The following is a 19,909-nucleotide window of genomic DNA, read 5'->3' on the forward strand; positions in this document are numbered from 1 at the left end:
GCCGAGCGGCGCGGCCCGGCCCGGCCCGGCCCTCCCGGCCCCCGGCGCGGCCCCCGGCGGCCGCCCCGCCCGCGCCCCGGGGGGACCGGACGCCTCAGCGGGAGCGCGCAGTAAGTGCCGGCCCGGCCGCCCCGGCGCGGGGAGCGCTTCCAGGGGGGAGTGGGGTGGGCCGGACCGGGCCGCGGGGGTGTTCGGCTGCGCCGTCCCGTCCCTCTCGCGGGCACTGCGGGGCTGCCGCGGCCTCTCGGCGGCCGGGCCCGGCCGTGTCCCGGGCGGGCCCGGCGGGGCGGCGGCAGCGCAGCGCGGGGAGCCGGCTGTGAGCCCGCGGCTGAGCCAGCTCCGCCTGGGCAGGGGAAGGGCCCCGTGCCCCGTTATCCACCTGGAAAGTTCTCCTCGGGATGGGGAAGGAGGGACTGCCCTCAGGGCTGGAGCCCCCGGCCGAGTGCGGTGGCACTGCCCGCACGGGACGGGGCGGTCGCTGCCATTGCCGTGCGTGTCAGAGCGGGATCTCAGGAGCGGTGACATTGCTGGGAGGGTCCCCGTGCCTGGGCCAGGGTGGGGTGGGACCATGCCCCTCTCGGGGTGACAGCCGGGCAGCTCCGGAGCAGCGGGCACACACGGTCCGGACTTTCCCGCTGCCCTGGAGCCTGGTCAGCTCTGGAGTAGAGATGGGGGAAGCCAGAAGTTCACCCATTGGGAAGCCACAGCCCGTTGCCAGCAGCAACAGAGTGCCGCTTCCATTGCTGAATTACTAGAGATACTTCATCTTGGTGAAGTAATGCAGAAACTATACTTGTTATTATTCTTCATCCAGAGACCCTCTGACCCATCTTCACCCCTGTGACACAAATCTCTGTTCCTGCCACACCCAAGATGAAGCAGCAGCACGGAGAGTTTAAAACCAAAACTTCAGAAAAGGCTCGAGGTTGGGGCCCAAAACAATTTTCTGCATCTCAGAAGTAAGCAGCACCTATCAGAGATCAGTTTGAAAATGCTGACTTGGGAGAGAAACAAACGTGTTCTCCTTATTTGCAGACCCAGCAGAGCCCAGCAGAGCAGCCCTGGCTGTGCGAGCTCTCTTGGTGCAGGCAGTGGAACAATGCCAGCTGGCAGCAGCTGAGGATCTGGTTCCTCTTCTGTTCTATTTGTGCATGGACTATGCTGGAACCTGCCAGTGATAGCTAGTAGCTGTCCCCGGCCTTACAGCTGCCATCGGAGGCTTGGAGTGTGCCCAGCCTGCAGATCAAACTTCCAGCACCAGGATGACAACTGGGAAAGGAGGGTGTTAGGGAAAGATGATCCACCCCAGCTCTGCCGTGTAAGCTGTGGGCTCTGCCCATCCTTGCACTCAGTCTCCCTATATGACTGTCTGCAGCTTGGACCAGGAGGAGCTGGGGGGCAGAAACATCTGGACATGGAAATGGTTGTCTAAGCCAGGTCAGGAATTTTTGACACAGGACTGCTTTTAGAGCTAGGTCTGTGGGCACAGGAATCCTTCAGCATGAACAGGACACTAAGAGCAAGAAAAAGAACCCCCATTCTCCCTCAACCAGATTTTCAGCTGCTTCATTTTCAGGCAGCCTTTTTTGGTTTTTCAGAACTGACACCACATTCAGCTGAAGGCCTAACCCATTTTGTTTCCAAAATTCAGGAGCTGTTCAAGATCTAAAGCCATACTATACAAAGCCCTTGGGCCTGCTTCACTCCTTTCACTTAGGCTCTTTTTCCACATCTTATTTCCTTGGTAGTGGCTTTTTAAAAAATGGGTATTATCATAATGGAAAATTTCCCTGAATAGCACAAATTGATGGATTCTGCCTGAGCAGTTGCTTGATCTGCTCAATAATTCTTTCCCTGCTGGGCTGTTGCTGCTGCTGCTACTGGTGTTATTGTGACAATGATTTCAAATTTGTCGTCTTTGTGCCCAAGTGTCCACTACACCTGAGCTCAGCTGTGGTCAGTAATGGCTGGAGAAGTCCATGGAAGCCCCGTGGTTTAAGCAGAGTGCTGGGCTTAATGGTCAGTGAAGGGCACAGTCCCCTTCATCTGCAATGAACTCGTGACCCAGCACAATGTTAGGAGAGACCAGAGCAGAACCGTTAGTATTCAAGTTTTTCTGGAAACTCCAAGGAGTTTGACAGCTCCCACAGTCTCCCAGGCAATTCAGAATTCCCATTTGCTTCACAAAGTTGTTTCCAGGAGGTTGAGATAGGCCCTGATGTGTGGCAAGGCATTTACCTGCTCAGGGAGCTGCAGGACAAGTGGAGGTGACTACCCCAGCTGCTGGCTGACCACGGCACAGCCTGGTGCTGCTTGCCTGGGGTGGTTTCCCTGCTCCAGTTGTTAGTGGCAGATGTTGATCACACTGCTTCCTGCAGTTGTGGACAGCAGTCAGGCACCACAGTATGGGAACTGCTCAGTAACCTTGTCTGCAATGAACAGAGGGGAGCTGAACAATGGCTCGTTTCTCTTTGCAGGCACATCTTTTTCTCTTCAGAGCTCGCTAACCCCTCTGTCCCAGCTGCATTCCAGCCCAGAGATGTAATGTCTGCTAAACTGCAGAGAAATTACCAGAGAACTGCTACAGAAGTTCTCAGGTCAGCTCAGCTCCAGAGGTAGCTGTGTTTTCAGGGAAGCAACTGATGATCTAAAGTTACATACAGTGCTTTTACAAACAAAGTGTGCAAATACTTTCCATAAGCTCATCCCATGGTGTTTTGCAACTCTTGATCATTTGCACAGTAGAAGTATGAAGCAATTAAAGTTCTCAGCATGAACAGATCTATCAAATTTCACGACTCCAATCCAAAATTGGACTAATTTTAAAATTAATATTGATAATTGCCAGTGCATGACTAAGCTTGAGTGGGTGCTTTCATGAGGGATTGAGAAATACTTGGTGTCTTTTGATGGAGGACTGATGCAACCCACCCTTTCCAGAGCAGCAATGAGCAGGGATGAGCAGCAGTGGAGTAATGGATAGTGCAGGGACTCACCACAACAGGGAGCTCCTACTTTGGGTTCAATAAAAAGCATGCTGAGATATGGATACCTCACAGCTGAATGTCATCTTATTGGGTATGTTCCCACTGGTAAGGGGATCAATGCAGCTTTCCAAAAATTAGAAGGAAGAGACAGAAGTAGGAAAATGCTCTGTCCTGGGGCAAATAGAGACCACCTGGTTCAGCCTGGGGTACACCAGAGACAAGGGCTCTGAGGTTGTCCCCACACAGATCTCCAAGTTACTGCAAGGAGACAGAGCTGGAGTAGAGAGGGGAGAGTTATCACCAACTCCAGGTGAATCAGGCATGACTTTGGGGGCTCTCAGAATGCTTAAAAACCATTTTTCTTATTTTGAACAGGCATTGCAAAACTGTGCTGATGAATTGGGGAACCGTGGGAAAGATTGTGCCTGTCTCCAAGAGCTCTGCACTGTTCATTTGTTCTCATTCTCTCCTAGGCCAAGTCTAGTGTGGTTCCCACCCCAAAGAAAACCCATCAGAGGTGATGCTGCAGGAGAGGTCTCACGTGAGGGCCCTGCGTTGGAAGGGCAGCTCTGCACTTCTGTAGCTGATGGGAGAGGACAACAGCTTGGTAACAGGAGCTACCAAGAGCTGGCAGGATGAGTTACAGCTCACCCTCTGTGCATGACTTGCATCGCAGCACCCCCAGCACGGCCAAGCCAGACCTAGGGACACATCTGGATGTGACTGTGCCACAAACACCCACTGTAAGCCCTGAGACTACCAGTTTCAACAGCACCAAAATCCCCGATGTGGTCAGCACTGGACCTGGCATGAGCACCATGCTGCTTTCCTTTGGGATCATTACTGTGATTGGGCTGGCTGTAGCAATGGTAAGAGAGCCCAGCTAAACATTCCTGTCTCTTGAGGGTGGAGGGTGGTTAGAGGTTCTAGGACTGATTTGTACTGAATAATTTATTTGCATTCTATTGAAGTCTCACACAAAACTGCTGGGAACTGATAGTTCCTGAGATTCCTTTCTTTTTAAGGCCTTTATCAAGTGCTCCAATATTTCTGCAGTCTCTCTGAGGTCCAAATGGGATGCTCAGCAGGCCTAGGAGCTGATATGTAGTATCAGTATTTGTTTTTAATAGCAATGGGAAGTTCAGTTAAAAGGAATTAAAAGCAGTTTCTGTTCTGACTTGTTACCTGGAACAGCTGCATTGATTTAAACCTTCTCTTGGGCCCCACAAGAAAGTTAATCCATATTATCCATGGTTGTAACCATGTTAGTCCCCCCTGTGGATATGGGGTAATTCTTTTTGAATTAAAGTGGCCTGAATCCATCTCAGCAAGGCTCATCTTGGACTGCATTTCCAAGGTTCTGCATGCTGGGTATCAGTCCTTAAGGGTTTGGTGTGTCACTAACCTTGTCATTAATGTGGGCAGAAGCTTTCAGAAACCCCAGTTCTGGCCCCACCATGGGCAGTGCAAGAGCTCAGCTCTCCTTTTATGTAACCAGATCATTTCCCTGCCAACAGAGAACAGAAGGTAGCAGCAAGCTCCCATTCCTCGTACGAGGAAGGGAGTCACTAATGCAGTCATCAGAGGAGCCTACTGCAAAATTTCATTGCAGGCCCCAGGAGGAGTTTTTCCAAAAGCCCCTAAGAAAACCTGGAAACGGTCAAAAGCTCCCAAGAGCAGCATCCAGCGTTCCTAGTTCTCAGAACAAGGCTGTGGAGGCCCAAAGCCTCCCTTTCTTCCCAGCAGAGGCAAGTCCCTAAGCATGTCCTCCCTCTTTGCTTCTTCCCTTTGTACTGGGGAGGGGGTAGCAGCACTTCTGTGCTGTAGGAAATCTACACATGAAAACCACAAAGGGAAGCTTTTTCATCCACTCTTAAATTCCATCATGTGTCCTGCAGCCACAGAAATGCGCTGAGCTACACCTGATAATACCCTAATACTCTTACTCCTGCTAACACACCTAATAACAGGCCACTGAGCACTTAGTGTTAGACATGATGTGCTGCCAGGCTCACAATGATGCATATGAAGTGTCATTTTCCTTGTCACTTCTCCCTTCCCCCACTTTGGTGCACAGTGACACCAACCTTCTCTCTCTCTTTCTTGTGTTCCCAAAATTTCTCAGCTATTCCCCATCCTACTGGGACTGCTGTAATGATGCTTCTTTTTCTTCTTCAGGTTCTGTATATCAGGAAGAGGAAGAGGTAAGTAAGATGCGTTATTGGCTGAAGGGAACTCAGTGCTTCAGAATGCAGAGCGAGCTCAGGAGGAGATGGGGAGTGTAAGCAATGGCTGTGTGAGAACACTGACTGAGGCTGGGACACTGCACTCCTGGGACTGGGCAGGCCTCTGACACCAGAGTGTCAAAGACTCCTCCACAGCTTTGGGAGGAGAATAAGGCTGAGCAGGAGGAGGTCAGGGATCCTGCAAACTCACTTCACCTATGAGATGCATTAAAACATGGGAGATGGATATAGGTGTATAAAGAAACTCAGAACTCCATCATGTGGATCTCAGGTTTCAGCCATTCCCAGATTCCTGTGTTTTCTTGCATCCCAGGCAGACAGCAACTGGAAGCAGCACAGTGCAGAGATGCAGCTTCAGCCCAGGAGTTAATGTCTTAATTTCCTTGCTAAGCTTGTGGCTGAAAATAGAAAGGTGAGCAGCATGCAGGGAGCATCATGTCTTGATTCTTCCGTCTCACAGCAGGGACTCCAGTGGAGATCCATAAGCTGTGGTACCTCCTCCCTCCCTGACTCCTTGGGGCAGGCCTAGTCAGGCCAGGACTTCTAGAAAGTGCTGCTGCCCACTGTAAAATTTCCAAGCCCAGGTCTGGGTGCTGCTGCAGGAGCAGCCAATGCTTGGCCTGTGAAAGTAGCGCTGCTGGAGATAATGGTTGTGCTGGCAAACCCATAGAGAAGCAGGGGAAGATTGTGTCATCCTAACACTTGCCAAAATAGATATTTGTGGTGACACTGCCAGTAATTGCTTGTGTTTCCTTCTACTCCAAAACTCAGCTATAGCCAAAGGCAGGACTCAGTGTTTTCCCAGGAGAAAACACCATCCATCCATCTCTGAGGAGACCCTTTGAGTAATAATTTATAGCTCTGTCTCTTGGAGCAATGAGATACAAGAGTAGGAACAGTGTCCACAGGCATTAGCCCCCTGTGAGAATCTCTATAATAAATTTTCTATTTATTGTTTATTATTTTCTATTTAATTTTGTGTACTTCAGCCCCAGAGTTAAAGTACTCTCAGGCCACTGGAGCTTGAAGTGAACTGCTGCTGGCAGACTGTGACATGGCAGGATGAGCTGGTGTGGAAGAGGGACAGGGGGAGAAGTCACAAAATGCCAAGCCAGTATGTTCCGCTGTTTCTTTTGTCCCTCCACATAAAGCCTAATCTTTTAAGGTCCACAAGAACTTAAATCCTGATTCCTCTGTGTGTAAATGCCTGCCAACATAGATTAGCAACGGCAGTTAATCCCTGTAACTGCACTCTGGGTGTCTTCCACTCCTGCCAGCTGTGTGTAGTGGGTTCTTAGCCTCACCCAGCAAGAGCCACAGGAGCAGAATCTCTGCAGCAGGAGAAGCAGCCTGAGGAAGCCTCAGCAGTGGGGTGGGGAAGCAGCCTGAGCCCTGTCCTTCTCAACCAACCCTTTCCCTCCCCTCCCACGGGCAGGTTGGAGAAGTTACGGCACCAGCTCATGCCCATGTACAACTTTGATCCCACCGAGGAACAGGATGAGCTGGAGCAGGAGCTGCTGGAACACGGGCGAGATGCAGCATCTTCCCAGTCATCACAGAGCAAGGTAGGCAGCAACCACCACGAGTGTCACTGCAGCCACTGCTACCTGCACTGCTTTCTTACAGGGCCAAGGAGATCCTGTAGGGCTGCAGGTAGGGAAACTATGTAAGAACTCAGGAGGATTTCCCCATCTCTGCCAGGCCTACAGATAAGGACTTGAGAGTTTTGGAGTGCTTAGGGTGAACTGAGGAGTCGGGCAGGTCTTTGACAGGATGCTCTCTCCTGCCCAGAGTAACAAGAGGTAGGAGAAATTGGAAAGAAGGGCTTCTCACCACTCTTTGGGTCCAGCTTCACAGTGTTGTCTGTTACCTTTGTCACCACCACCACCATACAAAAAACCTCTTTTAAAGGCCAGCAGGGATGGTTGGAGCAAGTGTCTCTTAGTCAGTGACAAAGCCTGTCCTTGGAGCAGACATACATTTCTTCTCATGCATTCCTCTCCAGCTGCTCTGTGTTGCCTATGTCATATCCTGGTTTTCCTGGTCAGGAGCAGGAATTCTCCCAAACAGTTCTCAGTTTCCACACACTAAACCTTTAGAAAATCTGTAGCAAGCTTGGTGTGGGCAGAAAAGGAAAGACGAATAATAAATACAACTAATTATAAAATACTTACCTTGAGACATTTTTAACCTGCTAAAGAGCACAAAGGAGAGGTGTTGGAATATGAAAGATAGGCAACATATGGAATATATTAGTTTGGAAAAGCAGGAAATGTGGTGTATAAAAGCAAAGGATCTTGTTCTCTGAGTAGCACATCCTAGGACAACATCAGGTCCTTCTAGTAGCCCACATAGGGGGCTTACCTGGAGGTAGTAAAGGGAGGGAATTGTAAGGCCAGAGTTAACCTCAGCACAGTAAAACCAGAATCATCCTCTCCAGGGACTGGCCAGCAGGATACCTCAGATCCCTCTCACTAATGCTCGGCAAGTGCAGGAGTTTAAAGATTCAATGTAAAAAGAGAGGGGGAGTCTAAAACAACAGCTCAAGTTCAGGCAATGGCACATTTCCAGGCCTTCTTGATATCTCAAGCCTTTTCATGCTGCTTTGTATATATAAATAGTGAGACTCAGTAATCCAATGATGTGGGGATTTTAAACTGGCATGGATGTACTGACTTACTCTCCAGCCTGTTGTATTTTCCTGTCACAGCCTTGTTAATGCCTTGTTAGCCAGGCAGCCTCCCCTGGAAGGGGTGAAGGCAGTTCCAAGTGTGCAGCCTGTGCCCAAGCACAGCCCTGAGCCAAGCAGTGCTGGCTCTCAGCTCTCCTGCTCCCCTGCAGGTGCTGCTGACGAGTCAGGGAGCCCTGCAGAGACCCAGCCGCCTCGTGTTCACTGATGTGGCCAACGCCATCAATGCATGACCAGGACCTGCCCTGCTCCGGGATCCTGCTGAGAACAAGGAGGATGAAGCAAACAAAGCAGTGACTTCCCTCAAGCATGGCTGATCCACTGAGCCCAGCTGGTCACCTGTTGGTTTGTGTTACAAATGGGCACGGGAAGTGCCATCACTCTGGGAAGCAAACCCTTTGTAAGGGCAGTGGTGATTTTCTGGTGTGTGTGTGTTGCCACTGAAAGGTCCTGAGCTCCAGTCTGTGGGCTGGCACTGCCTGACACCACCTACCAAGCTTTGTGCTTAGGAACAGTGCCTGCTTTGTGTAGATTAACCTGCTGGAGCACACAGCTGTGCTCTCTGGGTCAGGGAAGGGGAGAGGTGCACATTTCAGAGACCTTCTCCGTTGGCTTTGTGTGCCCAAGGCCCCTGGAAAGTGATGGATGAGCCTCTGTGCAGTGACCACAGCTCTGGCCAGTCCTGGGTGGGACTGGTGGCAAATCCTCTGAGCCAGGAGAGCTGCCTGTCCCAGCTGAGGGGTGGCCTGGGGCACAGCAGGGAGGACACAGCCACGGGATTATCCCCTCCCAAGCCTGTGGCTGCTGATAAATGTGCACCAGGGTGATGGTGAAGCACAGGAAATTCACTGGCTTTAAAAACAGTGAATATCTGGCTGATAACAACTGAGGAAGTGGCTGAATATCCCAAATTAGAGATACTGTATAGACAGAGGGGATTTCACACAGCTAGAGGCAGGGACTGTCACTGCCTGGCTATGTGAGCCCTGCTGCTGAGCTACGAATAACAGTGCTTGGGCCACAAAGAGGAGTTGAGCAGACCTAGGGTTCCAATACCTTTAATCCCCTCCTGCTTTGGCTCAGGGAAGTTTCTACAGTGTAGAGTGTTATGCAGGAAAAAAGATGAAGCTTTGAAGTACTTTAAAAAAAGGAGAAACATATATTGGCTCAACAGCAGCCCAGTGTCTGCCCCCAGAGATGACTAACAGCTGGTTTGTACTTCCTTACCTGCCAGGACCTGCAGTCAGAGCCTTCTCTTCCTCCTGCTGAAGGGAACACAGAGCTTTGCGTTAGCCTCTGCTCGAGTTACCTGCTAGGAACAGGTAGGTGGGACTAGACAGGTAAGCCAGGGGTTTCCCTGTAGCCCTGAAGCTTCTCTCTGCCTGTGCATCCTTCAGGGTTGCAGGAAGAAGAGAGTGGGGGCCTGTTGGCTACAAGCCTTTTGGTTGGCACTGGCCCCAAGTGCTGCAGACCAGCACAGCAGCCAGGGACCAGCATCAGTGCCCAGCCACACCCTGATCACACCTCCTGATCTTTGTGTGGTTACAGGCATTTGTCAATCAGATTTTATTCCATCCACAGCACCAGTTAAAAGGGAATCAGGGCAAGCCAAAATCTGAATGCAGACCTAAAGCTTTATGCAAGGAGTTGTTTGAGAGTGGCAATTCAGGTATCATGTGCTTTGTTGCAAGTTTGGTTTGTTTTTGTTCTCCCAAATATTTTGTTTTCTTCCCCTGTGTGATTGTTTTTCTCATATTCATTAAATGCAGACTCTTTTCTGGGCCCGTGCCCCTGACCCCTGCAGGGCACAGCTCCTTACCAGCCTTCCCTCTTCCACTGACACAGCTTCCCTCAGGGCAGCTTTGCAGGGCGAAATTGCTTTGGTTTTTCAGTATCCAGCTGTCTTTTTGGAACTAGGGATTTCTGGGAGTAGATTAGGGGTTGGAGTGTGGAAAACAGCCCAGTCCTCACTGCCAGGAGATCTGGCAGGAGGCACTCCCAGGCTGCTGCTGTTTGCCCCCAGGGATGCTGCTGGAAGGAAGGTGCACGGGTACAAATACTCAGTGTAATGCAGATTAGGTCCTTAGAATCTGGAGTCTGTCTGTGGGTATTCCCAGCGATCAGCTGAGAGACAAACACCTCCCAACACACACACACTTCCCAGCTCCTGCAGGTGCTCACTGAGAGCAGCCACATACCTGATTTCTCCCTTCACTGCCTGTCCCCTCTCCAGGCTCTGCAGCAGCACAGGGATGCACATGGCAGAACGGGTGTCCAGCTGTCTTAAATTGCAGAATTTTCCCCAGAACTCTCAGCATTGGAATTTTAATGGTTGTTTTAAACTCAACAAAAGGCAAGTGTGAGCTGTTTCCTCAATGCCTCAGCCCAGTATGTGCCCTTCTTCCTGTTCCCTGTGCTGCAGCACAACAAACAAACCTACAGAGGAATTCTCTTGAACCATTGTCCCTGTGATGATAGGCTTTGTCCTGTGGTGACTGCCCTTAAAGAAGTACAGATAATAAGACTAAAAGAATATTATGGGTAATTGCTGGGCTCATACTGGAGTATTCTTTTAGTTCTATAGCACCTCCTCTCACAGTTCTTGGATGTATAATTTAGCAGAAGCATTATGATGTAATTTAATTCAAGTGTTTCTGTGTTTTAAAGCATTGAAATATAATTAAACTATTTACATGAAAGTCTAGTGTGATTGTCTTTCTCCCCTGTCACTTGCATTTTCCCACAGAAACTGCTGGAGTGTTTCCCAGCACGGAAAATCTGCTGGTTGTGTGCAGTAAATTCTCCTGCTCTTTCAAAAACTGAACTAGATGTGAAAAATTCAGAAGGGGAAGCTCTGTGGGGGTCAAAGTTTAGTATTCTACAGCACAGAAACTCGGATCTCTTCAGAAAGGCTTGCTGGAGAAGTCAGGAGGGCAGGAGCTTCCAGCTGCCAGTCCTGGGCATCCAGAGTACAAAAAGAAATCCCAATTTATCCTTAGGCTGAATTCCTGTACAGACCAGGGGTTCAGCAGCTCACCTGCAGCTCTGCCCACACCAAGGGGAACAGAACATGATGACATTGTCGATATATTTCAGATTTGCTGCTTCCTCATCTGGCCCACAGCCCCAAATCTTGGGACCAGTTAGGAAAGCTATCAGAGGAGCTGAAGAGGCAATGCTCAGGCAGAGAATTAATTGTTTGAAAAGCTAAATAGCTGTATAGCCCACAGAACAATGTGGGGGAGAAAAGACACAACTGTGGAGACTTTTGGGTGCACGTGTGAAGCAGAACTGGCTTGTGTTCCAATCAAGACACACAAAAGGATGGAATTAGGCACCCACATTTGGGCTTAGGAGCCTATCTGGTTTTCTCCATTTGTGATTCCTCATACTCATTATTTCTTGTTTCCGTATCAATCTGGGGCTGTTCCCGAATGACCAAATTTTTGTTTAAAATCCCCAGAACACCAGGTCGAGAGACACTCGCCTTGTCCAGCAACGTGTGTATGTGCTGAGGGTGCTGCACAAGGAAGAGGCAAAGCAGGCTTTTGTTGAATACCTTTATTTAAAACAAACTTCAAGGTTAATTGGAAAGTTGCCAACACTCTCTGTGCTTTCACCAAAACCATTTATGGAGAACTTCCAAACTTTGCTAGACAACAAACCTCACTCACCTCCTGTGATTTAACCAACTGTAATGACCTTTTATTTTTGGCCAAGTCAGACCAAAACTGCCTGAGCTTAAAAAAACTTGATGTGTACTTGCTTCGAGGTAGGTCTGTCTATACAGAAAAGGTAATTAACTATATAGGTAATAAAAATGTTTATAATTTCAAAGAAGACAATACAAGTGATCCAGTGAGAGATCCCAGCTCCCTGAAGGTGTCTGGACTTCTGCCCACCTTTCATAGACATTGACTTCCATTCTAATTCTCTGTGTAAACATGGAAGCTGAAGCTATGGGCACATGGAAGAGCTCCTAAAAGAGTGGAATTCTGTTTGTTCTCCTGCAGCACTTGCATTTTCATGGAAACAAGTTTTTTACCATGGTTTTTCAGCAGAGTAGTAAGAGGTAGCAAAGACTAGATTTTTGGGGGATTTTTTAATTTTAAGAGAAGTACTTTGCAGGTACTTCCCAAAGGAATACTGCTGACCTAAAGCAGATGGATTTACTATCTAGCCAAGGCAGTTTGCACCCCTATTCCATGCCACCAGCTGAGAAAGGACTGTCTGATGTCACAGGAAAAGCTTGAGTCTTTTACAGATGTAATCCCTAATCCATTTAGAAGCTGAAGTTCCAGTCTCACACCACAACAGCTATTGCTCTCAGGTAGCAGGGGTTAATTAAATAGGCAGCACAGCCTTGCAAACAGAGACTGAACCTGCCAATTCAGCTGGAAATCAGGCACAGAAGTTGGTAAAACATTTTGGTCTGCTACTGGAGTGGCCTTTGAATGCAGACATGAACTGCAGCTGAACCTGTGTGTGCACTGGAGAGCAGCAGAATTCCCCTTCTCATGTAACCATCAGCAGCACAGACTCACTTGTATCACATCCCACCTGGAATTATCCCCACAGCACCAGCTGGGGGTCAAACTCCTCCTCGTATCTGGCAGCACAGCTCATCCCATAGCACAGGATTTAGGTCAGTCCCTGTGATCTAATCCATTTAGTCCTTGATTTCTCTGCTATTTGGTACTGGAGGCACAAAGATTAGCTGTGATGCAGTTTTCTGCTCCATACACAAGAGAGTTCCCTTAGGGCAAATCAGACACCACACAGAATTAGGACTGGGAATCTCATCACTACTAAGCAGAATTAATGGGATAAGGACTCATCAGTACTAAACTGGGTGGACTGAACAAGATGACCTAAAAGGAAAAAAAACCGCTTTTCCCCCATTATCTCTCCAATCAGCCCTTCTTAATTCTGCATACATTTTCTTGTGTTAAATAAATACTTGCCAAGGGAACAGAACTCTGATGAAAAGATAATAAATGAGTTCAATATATACATCCATTTCATGGCTTTCTGCTCTGCACCACCATAAATTTAAAGCAAATTATGTTCTGTTTAAATATTTAACACTGTAAAGCTAGCCAATTTTACATCCTGTCAGAGATAATTGAAATACCCACTTTGTCCCTTTAAAAGGCAGGCAAAACATCCAGGAGATGGAAAATACCACCAGGATTTCACTATTTGCAACTGGATACTGGAAATACCCTCAATTCCTCAGAATTTAACAAGTCCAGCTCTGACACCAAAAGCACAAAACCTGCAAACAGTGTGAAACTGAGAGCAGCCAGCAACAATCTCAAACCAACTGGCTATTGCTGTCTCCCAAAACTAAACTATCAGCAGCTTTCATTTGCATAGTTGTGACACTAGAGGACCTCACACACGCATGTTAGGGACTGAATTGGAATAATTTAAATGTAATCCCGAGGCTCTGCAAGGAAGCAACTTTTGTAGAACTGGTTCCTTACAAACACTCCTTTGAAGGGATCAAATCCAGTGGCTGTGACTAAGCTTGTGAGCGCTGTGCACTTAGAGCTGCTATCCAACTCAGGGGGAAAGCCACTAGGCCAGAAGATAGAGAAGGTGGCCCTGAGCTGATCACATAACAATTTTTGTTTAAGATAAACATTTCAGATTCAATCCCTAAGACATCAGGGTGCAAACTTTCCCCTAAAGCATGCAAGTTACTGGCCACTGGGGCAAGCTGGAAATGCCACCAAGGCTTTTCTTTCTAAACTAGTTAATAAAGGACTCAAAGACTGTCTTTCAGATGCAGTCCCTATGGGTAACACAGCAAAACTTAACTGGTGGCACTGCTCCATCAGTCTGCCAGAGGTGATACAGCAGACAAGCACAGCCATTAGCTGTGTAATAGATGTGTAAATACATTTCCTTTCCTGTATCTGTAATTGCTGAGTCAACTTCTGTTGAAATACTGCTCTCTGTGTCAGGGCAAGGCACCAGGTTATACAAGTATTTTAAAGAGAAATTGTTAGAATCACAAAGGATATACTACAAACTGTAAAAGGCAACTCTCCAACAAGGCATTTGCCATTTCTTCCTCTAAATCCTTGTTTGGATGTTTGGGGTAAGCAAGTCCACAGGCAACAGGAGAGAACTTGGCTAAAATTATCACAAATGAATCTCAAATACAACATTAGAAGTCCTGTTTGCTTTCCAGTCCTCTGGCTTCAGCAAGACATGAGCAGGTGGGACTCTACTGAGCTGCAGCAGGGATGTTGCTCAGACATCTCCTAAGACCAGTGGTTTTGCCAGACCTGGCACCAGTGAGGCCTAAAGGAAAGATCACAGGAGAGAGAAGGTTAGAGCTTTGGGTCCAGGAGCCCTGCTGCCCAGTACTCCTTACAGAGCCAATAAAACGTTGAGAGGTGACAAGGATCCATTCCCCAACAACATTCCCATTGCTCTCGTATCAGCTCCAGGCTAAATGGAGCTCCTGACACAAATGGCCGCCCTGGCAGCAGGGCTCAGCATGAGGCTACTGAGGGCCCGGAAGTGACAGTCTTTGTCAAATTGTCTGGTTTCTGCTCTGCAAACACTCATCAAACACCTCTGCTGACAGCAATTCCGTATTTCCTCAAATCCTCATGAGACACCAAGTACCTGAAGTGCCCTACCCAATATTAAACACCAGGGAAGTAGATGTACAGAATGTCTGGAAGTGGGATGAGTGGGGAACATTTCTGGCTACACAAGCTTGCTGTGATCTGTGCCTCACCCTGGCTTTCAGGAGAGCTGAGGTGACCATTGAGGCAGCAGAGGAAACAAAGTGAGACAAGATTTGTATGAGAAAGAATTCAGGGATGGCAAGATAGACAAAAAAGAGCAAGATCCCAAGGCTGCTTCTGGGCTTTGCACTGGCTCTTGGAAATCTGACCATAAAGCAGCCTCTTTCCCCCTCACACCTACAGTCCATTAGCCAAGAACAGTTATTCAGACAAACCACATCTGCCACTGTGGCTTAGGAGCCTATGAAATGAGATTCATCAATCCTTCAGTACACACAGAAAAAAACCCAAACACTTGACTCAGAAAAACAGAAATGTGAATGCTGGAGTTGTGATTGGCAGAATCTACAGGTAGCAACACAACAGAGCCTGATCCATTAAAAAACTCCTGCCTGCTCTTAGATAACCTGGAGTACCCCATAACCAGGGGTTGCCCTGGGAAAACCAGAGCTAGATCCCCAGGCTAAGGCCATGGAAAAAAAGCCTGCTGGCTTTAAAGCAGCTCTCTGCCCCACTGGAGGCTTGCAAATCTTGCACATTTCTATTTCAGCTCTGCACATATCTTGATTTTCTCCATAACAGACTGAGAGACAGAGGCAGTGTTTATTTCAGTAATTCATCTGAATGCTGCAGACACAAAGCCCAGGGCAGATCTCTTTCCCACTCAGAGCTGTGCAGTGTGGAACCTGCAGGATGGGCAGGTTGGACATCCCATCCCCTCCCTGGTGCAGTACCTCAAAAATCCTCATCTGGAAGGAAGAAACCCAAATCACCAAAGCCCTCAATGACCAAAGCTCTGGCTGTGTCTATAGCAGAAGATGATTATGAGATCACATACTCCTAACAAGTCTCAGAGCAGCAGCCTCCTGCATGAGTAGCACAAAAACTTGCAGGCATGTAATACCCCAGTTAAACCCAGAGCCATAGAATGGGTTAATCCTGTCTGCAAGCTGCTACAGCTGCACTGTGCTTGCAAACAAGCCCCAGGATCTACAGTTTCCACTAAGTCAGAACAGCATGCTTCCCCTTTCCCTTTCCAGTCAGAAGTTTTAAGCCAGGACTACCACTCCATCTCAAGCTCCTGAGCAAATAACTTAAGAACTTTTCCAGAGGATTGCCTGGTTTCATACTGTACACATCCCCAGTGATTTCCTGGCCCTTTTTTTGTTCTCAGAGAAGTGCAGATGCTCCCCAAGAGCAGAGGTCCGCTCTGCACGCTGGGGTCGGGCAGGCGCTGCGGCTGGGGCTCACTATCGTGCTCTGCACGGCCGTCTCCCAGCGACCGCAGCATCCGCTGATCCCGTCCCATCTGCTGCTACCTCACTGCAACAGCAGGGAAACGGATTCCTCCCGTCAGTGCCCCGGGCCCCACTCAAACTGAAAGGAAGAAGAAAGTACCTGCACTGGCTGTGGTTTGGGGTGATGTTTAACTGTACCAGAGGCGGCAGCCGGGCCGGAGGTGAGCTCACCCCCTGTGAGCTGCGGCTCCGCTGATGTCAGCGCACAACTCCGTGGCAGGAAGCGATACGGGAGCAGGAGCCCCAGAGGAAACTGAATTGAGCAACTGAGGTTAATTCCTCTGGCATTTAATCATGTGGCTTTTCCAGGGACTTTCTAAGAACCCAGGGCTGGGCTGGGCTGCCCAGTGTTGCTTTGCATACCAGTGGCAGGAGGGAGCAGCTGTGCTGCCACATGGCAAACCAGGCAACATCTGCCTCCCCTGGCCCCTTTCTCCCTCTCCAGGGAAAACATTTCATGAAGAGCTTCCTACAAAGCCCACTGAAGGTGGGACATGGATGCACACAAGATTTCCTGGAATCCCCCTCAGTCCTGAACGATATAGACTCAGATTTGTATTTTTGCAGGGTTCAGGCGAGGTTGGGGCTCTGGGTGGTGCACCTGTACATTCCTACAACAGTGATAACAGTTATCTGGCATCTCATATCTCAGAGAAGCTCAGATAAATTGGAGCCCTCTACAGAAGCAGGCCAGTGCCATCACTGTGCTGCTGAGGCACCTCTGCCAGTGCCAGCCACTGTCAGAGAGCTCTGCCTTAGACTACAAACCAGGAAAGAGACAGGAAGACCATCCTGGAAGCATTCTGGAGTTATTCCAGCGTAATAAAATGTCCCAAATACCAAGGGATCTTCTATTCATAAAGTCTTCAAGGCAAGACACCAACAATAAACTATTTTTACTTTTTACAAACCAGCCAGACAATTTCACTGAGCTGTACCTCTACCAGTGACCAGAACCTCAGATGTGTGACTTCTTGGAAAGACAGACAGAGATTTTCTTCTTTTTTTCTACCTCCACTTCTGCTGAAGCAGTCACAACTGAATTAGATGGAAGAAAAACTTTCCAAATGCTCCTCTGTTTATAGGATTTACCAGAACGATTGCAGCCAGTGCTAGAGCCTTGTGCATGGTTTGCCAGAGCGCTGGCTCCACTGTTTAGTCTTGTGTAATTATGATTATCTAATTTCAAACCTTGTGTGGCTGGTGCCGAGTTCAAATTCAAGTCACTGCTTTCCAGAGGATTTCCACCCTCAGATTCTCCTTCTTGGACCACTGCTTGAGGCTACAAAGAAAAACACCACAAATAAACAAGTCCCCCCCATGCAAAATTAGGTATTGAAAGACAAAACTGCATATATGCAAAGTAGCTGGATTATTACTTAAGACTGTGCAGCCCTGACAGCACATCCGTTTACCACAAACTCCTACATCCAACCATAGGCAAGAACACACACCAGGGTGTGCAGTGTCCACACAAACTCACCAGACTCTGAATAGCTGTCAGAATCCAAGATAAACCATCCCATTACCAGCCTTGAAAAAATCTGCACATTATGCAGCTGTGGTGATTTCTTTTATTATCAGAAATATTTTTTATATTTCAGGTTATTCCCCTGTCTTGACCAGCTAAACATTTTGTCTATTGAAAGTTAAAACCAAAATGATTGTTCTTTTTCTTCTGCTTCCCCCAAAAAATTCTTCATCTGTTTAATTCTGAACTGAAACATCAGAATACTTCACTAAGCAAAGTTAAAATTACACATTTTGAAATGTTAAAAACTCTAGTTCCTCCTTCTTGTCTTTGAGATTTGTCAGTCCACAAATGACACCAGCAGAATTCACTGGGTAAGTTTTGCTCTGGAAGACATGGCCACTTTTGCCTCTGATGACTTCCATAGAGCTTGAGGATCCCAGTTTGCACAGCTGGTTGCTTTAAGCACTGGTAACACAGGCCTCCCTAATCCATGTATTCAAATAACATAATATAAATGGGCTTAGGGAAAGCAATGGCCTTTGAGCAAGAGCAGTGTGCTGAGCTAGCCTGTTACCTTCTCACCTGGATTGCAGAGAAGGAACAGATTCATGGAACAGCTCCCTTGTCTGTAATGTTCTGCACAAGGCTTGCAGTGTCCCACTATGCAGGAAATACCTGCATGGCAAGGTTACATTCAAAAATACTTTTGATTTTTCCCATATCCTGGCACTTCCTTGCTGGTGAACATTTCCTTCCAAGCCTTCTGCATGGTCCTTCCTCACAGGCTGCTCTGTCCCTCTGGTTCTGCTGAACCAGAAGTGTTCCTTTCCCTCTTGAGCACTCCTGAGCCACCACAGCTGCACAACAAACCTATGATTCCTGCAGTAAGTGCACAGCTTGGGTTTGGATCTAGCAATTTTTGTGATGCACACTAAATAATGGTCTGTGGCTGTTGTGGGGTTTTTTAATCACTCCTAATGACAGGTAGCATACCATTAATAGCTTACAGGACTGAATATCCTTATTGATTAAAATCTTTTATCTTGTTTTTACACCTGAAATGTTTTATTCTTAGCTACTAATTCTTACTAATCCTTTGTTTGCTGCATAAAATAGTCTCCTGCTGGCAGGACTCAAAACTTTCTTCATTCATTAAAATCTGTCTTCTAGCTTAACTTTGAGTTTCTTCTTTTGAGACAAACTGTTATGCTAAGCAATTGCTTCAGTCTTTCAAGTCTCCTAGGAAGACAACCTCTGTAAGAAAAGATAGATCTCTGGTCTGCCATTATATATAGCCATTATATAGCCCGAGAAAGTGCTATACTGTGGAAGTCTGGTATGTCTTGAAGTACAGCATCTCCCCCAGGCTCTTCTGGAGGCCATCAGGAAGGTACTCAGTGCTTCCCTAATTATTTCCAGGCTACCAAGGCTGAAAGAACATTGTGGCAGACACAGGGCCTGAGAAGGGCAAACACAGCTGAAAGTTCCCCAGGATCCGTGACTGGAGAAGAGGGAAAGGACTGAACACCATACTCACCCACTTGCGGGGCCTCCCTCTTGGCCTTTTCCCAGCAGAAGGATCTGCCTTTATTGAGAACAAAAGCAGAAAAATATTGTCAGCTCTCAGATTTGCTGGACATTGTGACTAAACCACTCAACATGGCAAGGTCTGTATAAAAGTCTCATCTCACAAGTAGCAGAAAAAGCAAAAGCTGGGGATAGAAGACAGTTGAGGAGGAAACACCTGCCTGACTGCACTGGTTGTGATTATCTGGCAGTGGTGGAGAAGAAACACTGAAAGGAAACTGCTGAACAGGCAGTAGCAACACAGGAAGGCTGGGAGGTGAGTAAGGACTAAAACCACAATAACTGATTTGTCCAACAGAGGCAATTAAAGTTGAGCTGAATTAGGGTCAACTTTCATTATCTTTAAAGTAAGAGAAACATCCCTGCTTGTCTCTCCAGCAGTGCTTCTCTCCCCTGTAAATGAGTATAAACCATTTCCTCTCACCATTCCCCCAGTTATAGTAGTCAGTTTCTTGCTTCCTTTTGGCCTTCCTCGTGGTTTCTTCACTGGCTGTGGTTCCACACCATCCTGTGGGATAACAGCTGTGTTTCCACCATCCTCCTGGGATAAAAACAGAAAACCATTTAAGCAGGATGATCCCTGACGCAATTTACATTCTCTCATTCTGGTTGGACTGTCTCACCCCACTAAGAGCACCCAGACCCCTAAATAGCTGGTTGTTTCTGCTTTTCCAGCTGTGAAGTGCATTAGAAGATGATCAGCAATACTCCTACCTCTTTGTCTTTTGGGCTGGGGAAATGAGTAAGTTCCAAGAACTCTGGCCAAGGGGCCTTGCCTGTTCTGTCCAATTACTGGTGCAGACACAGAGGGTGATGACATGTGAAAGTCTCCAGGCTAGAAGAGAGACCTGGTCAGCC

At 47.9% G+C, this 19,909-nt stretch overlaps 2 protein-coding genes across 5 annotated transcripts in view; one reads left to right on the forward strand and one right to left on the reverse strand.

The window, feature by feature from the left end:
• Positions 1-24: 24 nt before the first annotated feature.
• C13H3orf18 (chromosome 13 C3orf18 homolog) lies at positions 25-10,621 on the forward strand. 3 transcript variants are annotated; one of them, XM_014251812.2, is made up of 6 exons: positions 67-110; positions 815-959; positions 3,461-3,856; positions 5,166-5,191; positions 6,669-6,798; positions 8,075-10,621. In XM_014251812.2, exons 3-6 carry the CDS (start codon positions 3,623-3,625, stop codon positions 8,153-8,155), a joined length of 471 nt encoding a protein of 156 aa, XP_014107287.1. In that variant the 5' UTR covers positions 67-110; positions 815-959; positions 3,461-3,622; the 3' UTR covers positions 8,156-10,621. The 3 variants fall into 3 exon arrangements, with proteins under 3 accessions (XP_005522242.1, XP_014107287.1, XP_014107288.1); XM_005522185.3 differs by lacking the exon at positions 815-959 and having other exon boundaries at positions 25-110; XM_014251813.2 differs by lacking the exons at positions 67-110; positions 815-959 and adding an exon at positions 2,579-2,597.
• Positions 10,622-11,468: 847 nt separating this feature from the next.
• LOC106628133 (uncharacterized) overlaps positions 11,469-19,909 on the reverse strand; it is a 51,643-nt gene continuing 43,202 nt past the window's right edge. For both annotated transcript variants that reach the window (XM_088062081.1, XM_014251547.2), the window contains exons 3-6: positions 19,476-19,592; positions 19,002-19,049; positions 17,182-17,272; positions 11,469-14,237 (exon numbers count right to left, since the gene is read on the reverse strand). In XM_088062081.1, the coding sequence (XP_087918207.1) occupies positions 14,161-14,237; positions 17,182-17,272; positions 19,002-19,049; positions 19,476-19,592 (333 nt within the window). In that variant the 3' untranslated portion in view covers positions 11,469-14,160. The remainder of the gene's footprint in view (positions 14,238-17,181; positions 17,273-19,001; positions 19,050-19,475; positions 19,593-19,909) is intronic.

The sequence above is a fragment of the Pseudopodoces humilis genome, chromosome 13 (genome assembly GCF_049639895.1).
Source record: "Pseudopodoces humilis isolate 2021_Gansu_Grassland_sample_001 chromosome 13, ASM4963989v1, whole genome shotgun sequence".
In the NCBI taxonomy this organism is placed as follows: Eukaryota; Metazoa; Chordata; class Aves; order Passeriformes; family Paridae; genus Pseudopodoces; species Pseudopodoces humilis.

Bases quoted from the DNA above. Each gene is read 5' to 3' on its own strand.
- C13H3orf18 (XM_005522185.3), top strand. From the start codon at position 3,623: ATGAGTTACAGCTCACCCTCTGTGCATGACTTGCATCGCAGCACCCCC. The intron at 5,192-6,668 runs GTAAGTAAGATG...TCCCACGGGCAG, and splicing joins TATATCAGGAAGAGGAAGAG to GTTGGAGAAGTTACGGCACC. The intron at 6,799-8,074 runs GTAGGCAGCAAC...GCTCCCCTGCAG, and splicing joins CCCAGTCATCACAGAGCAAG to GTGCTGCTGACGAGTCAGGG.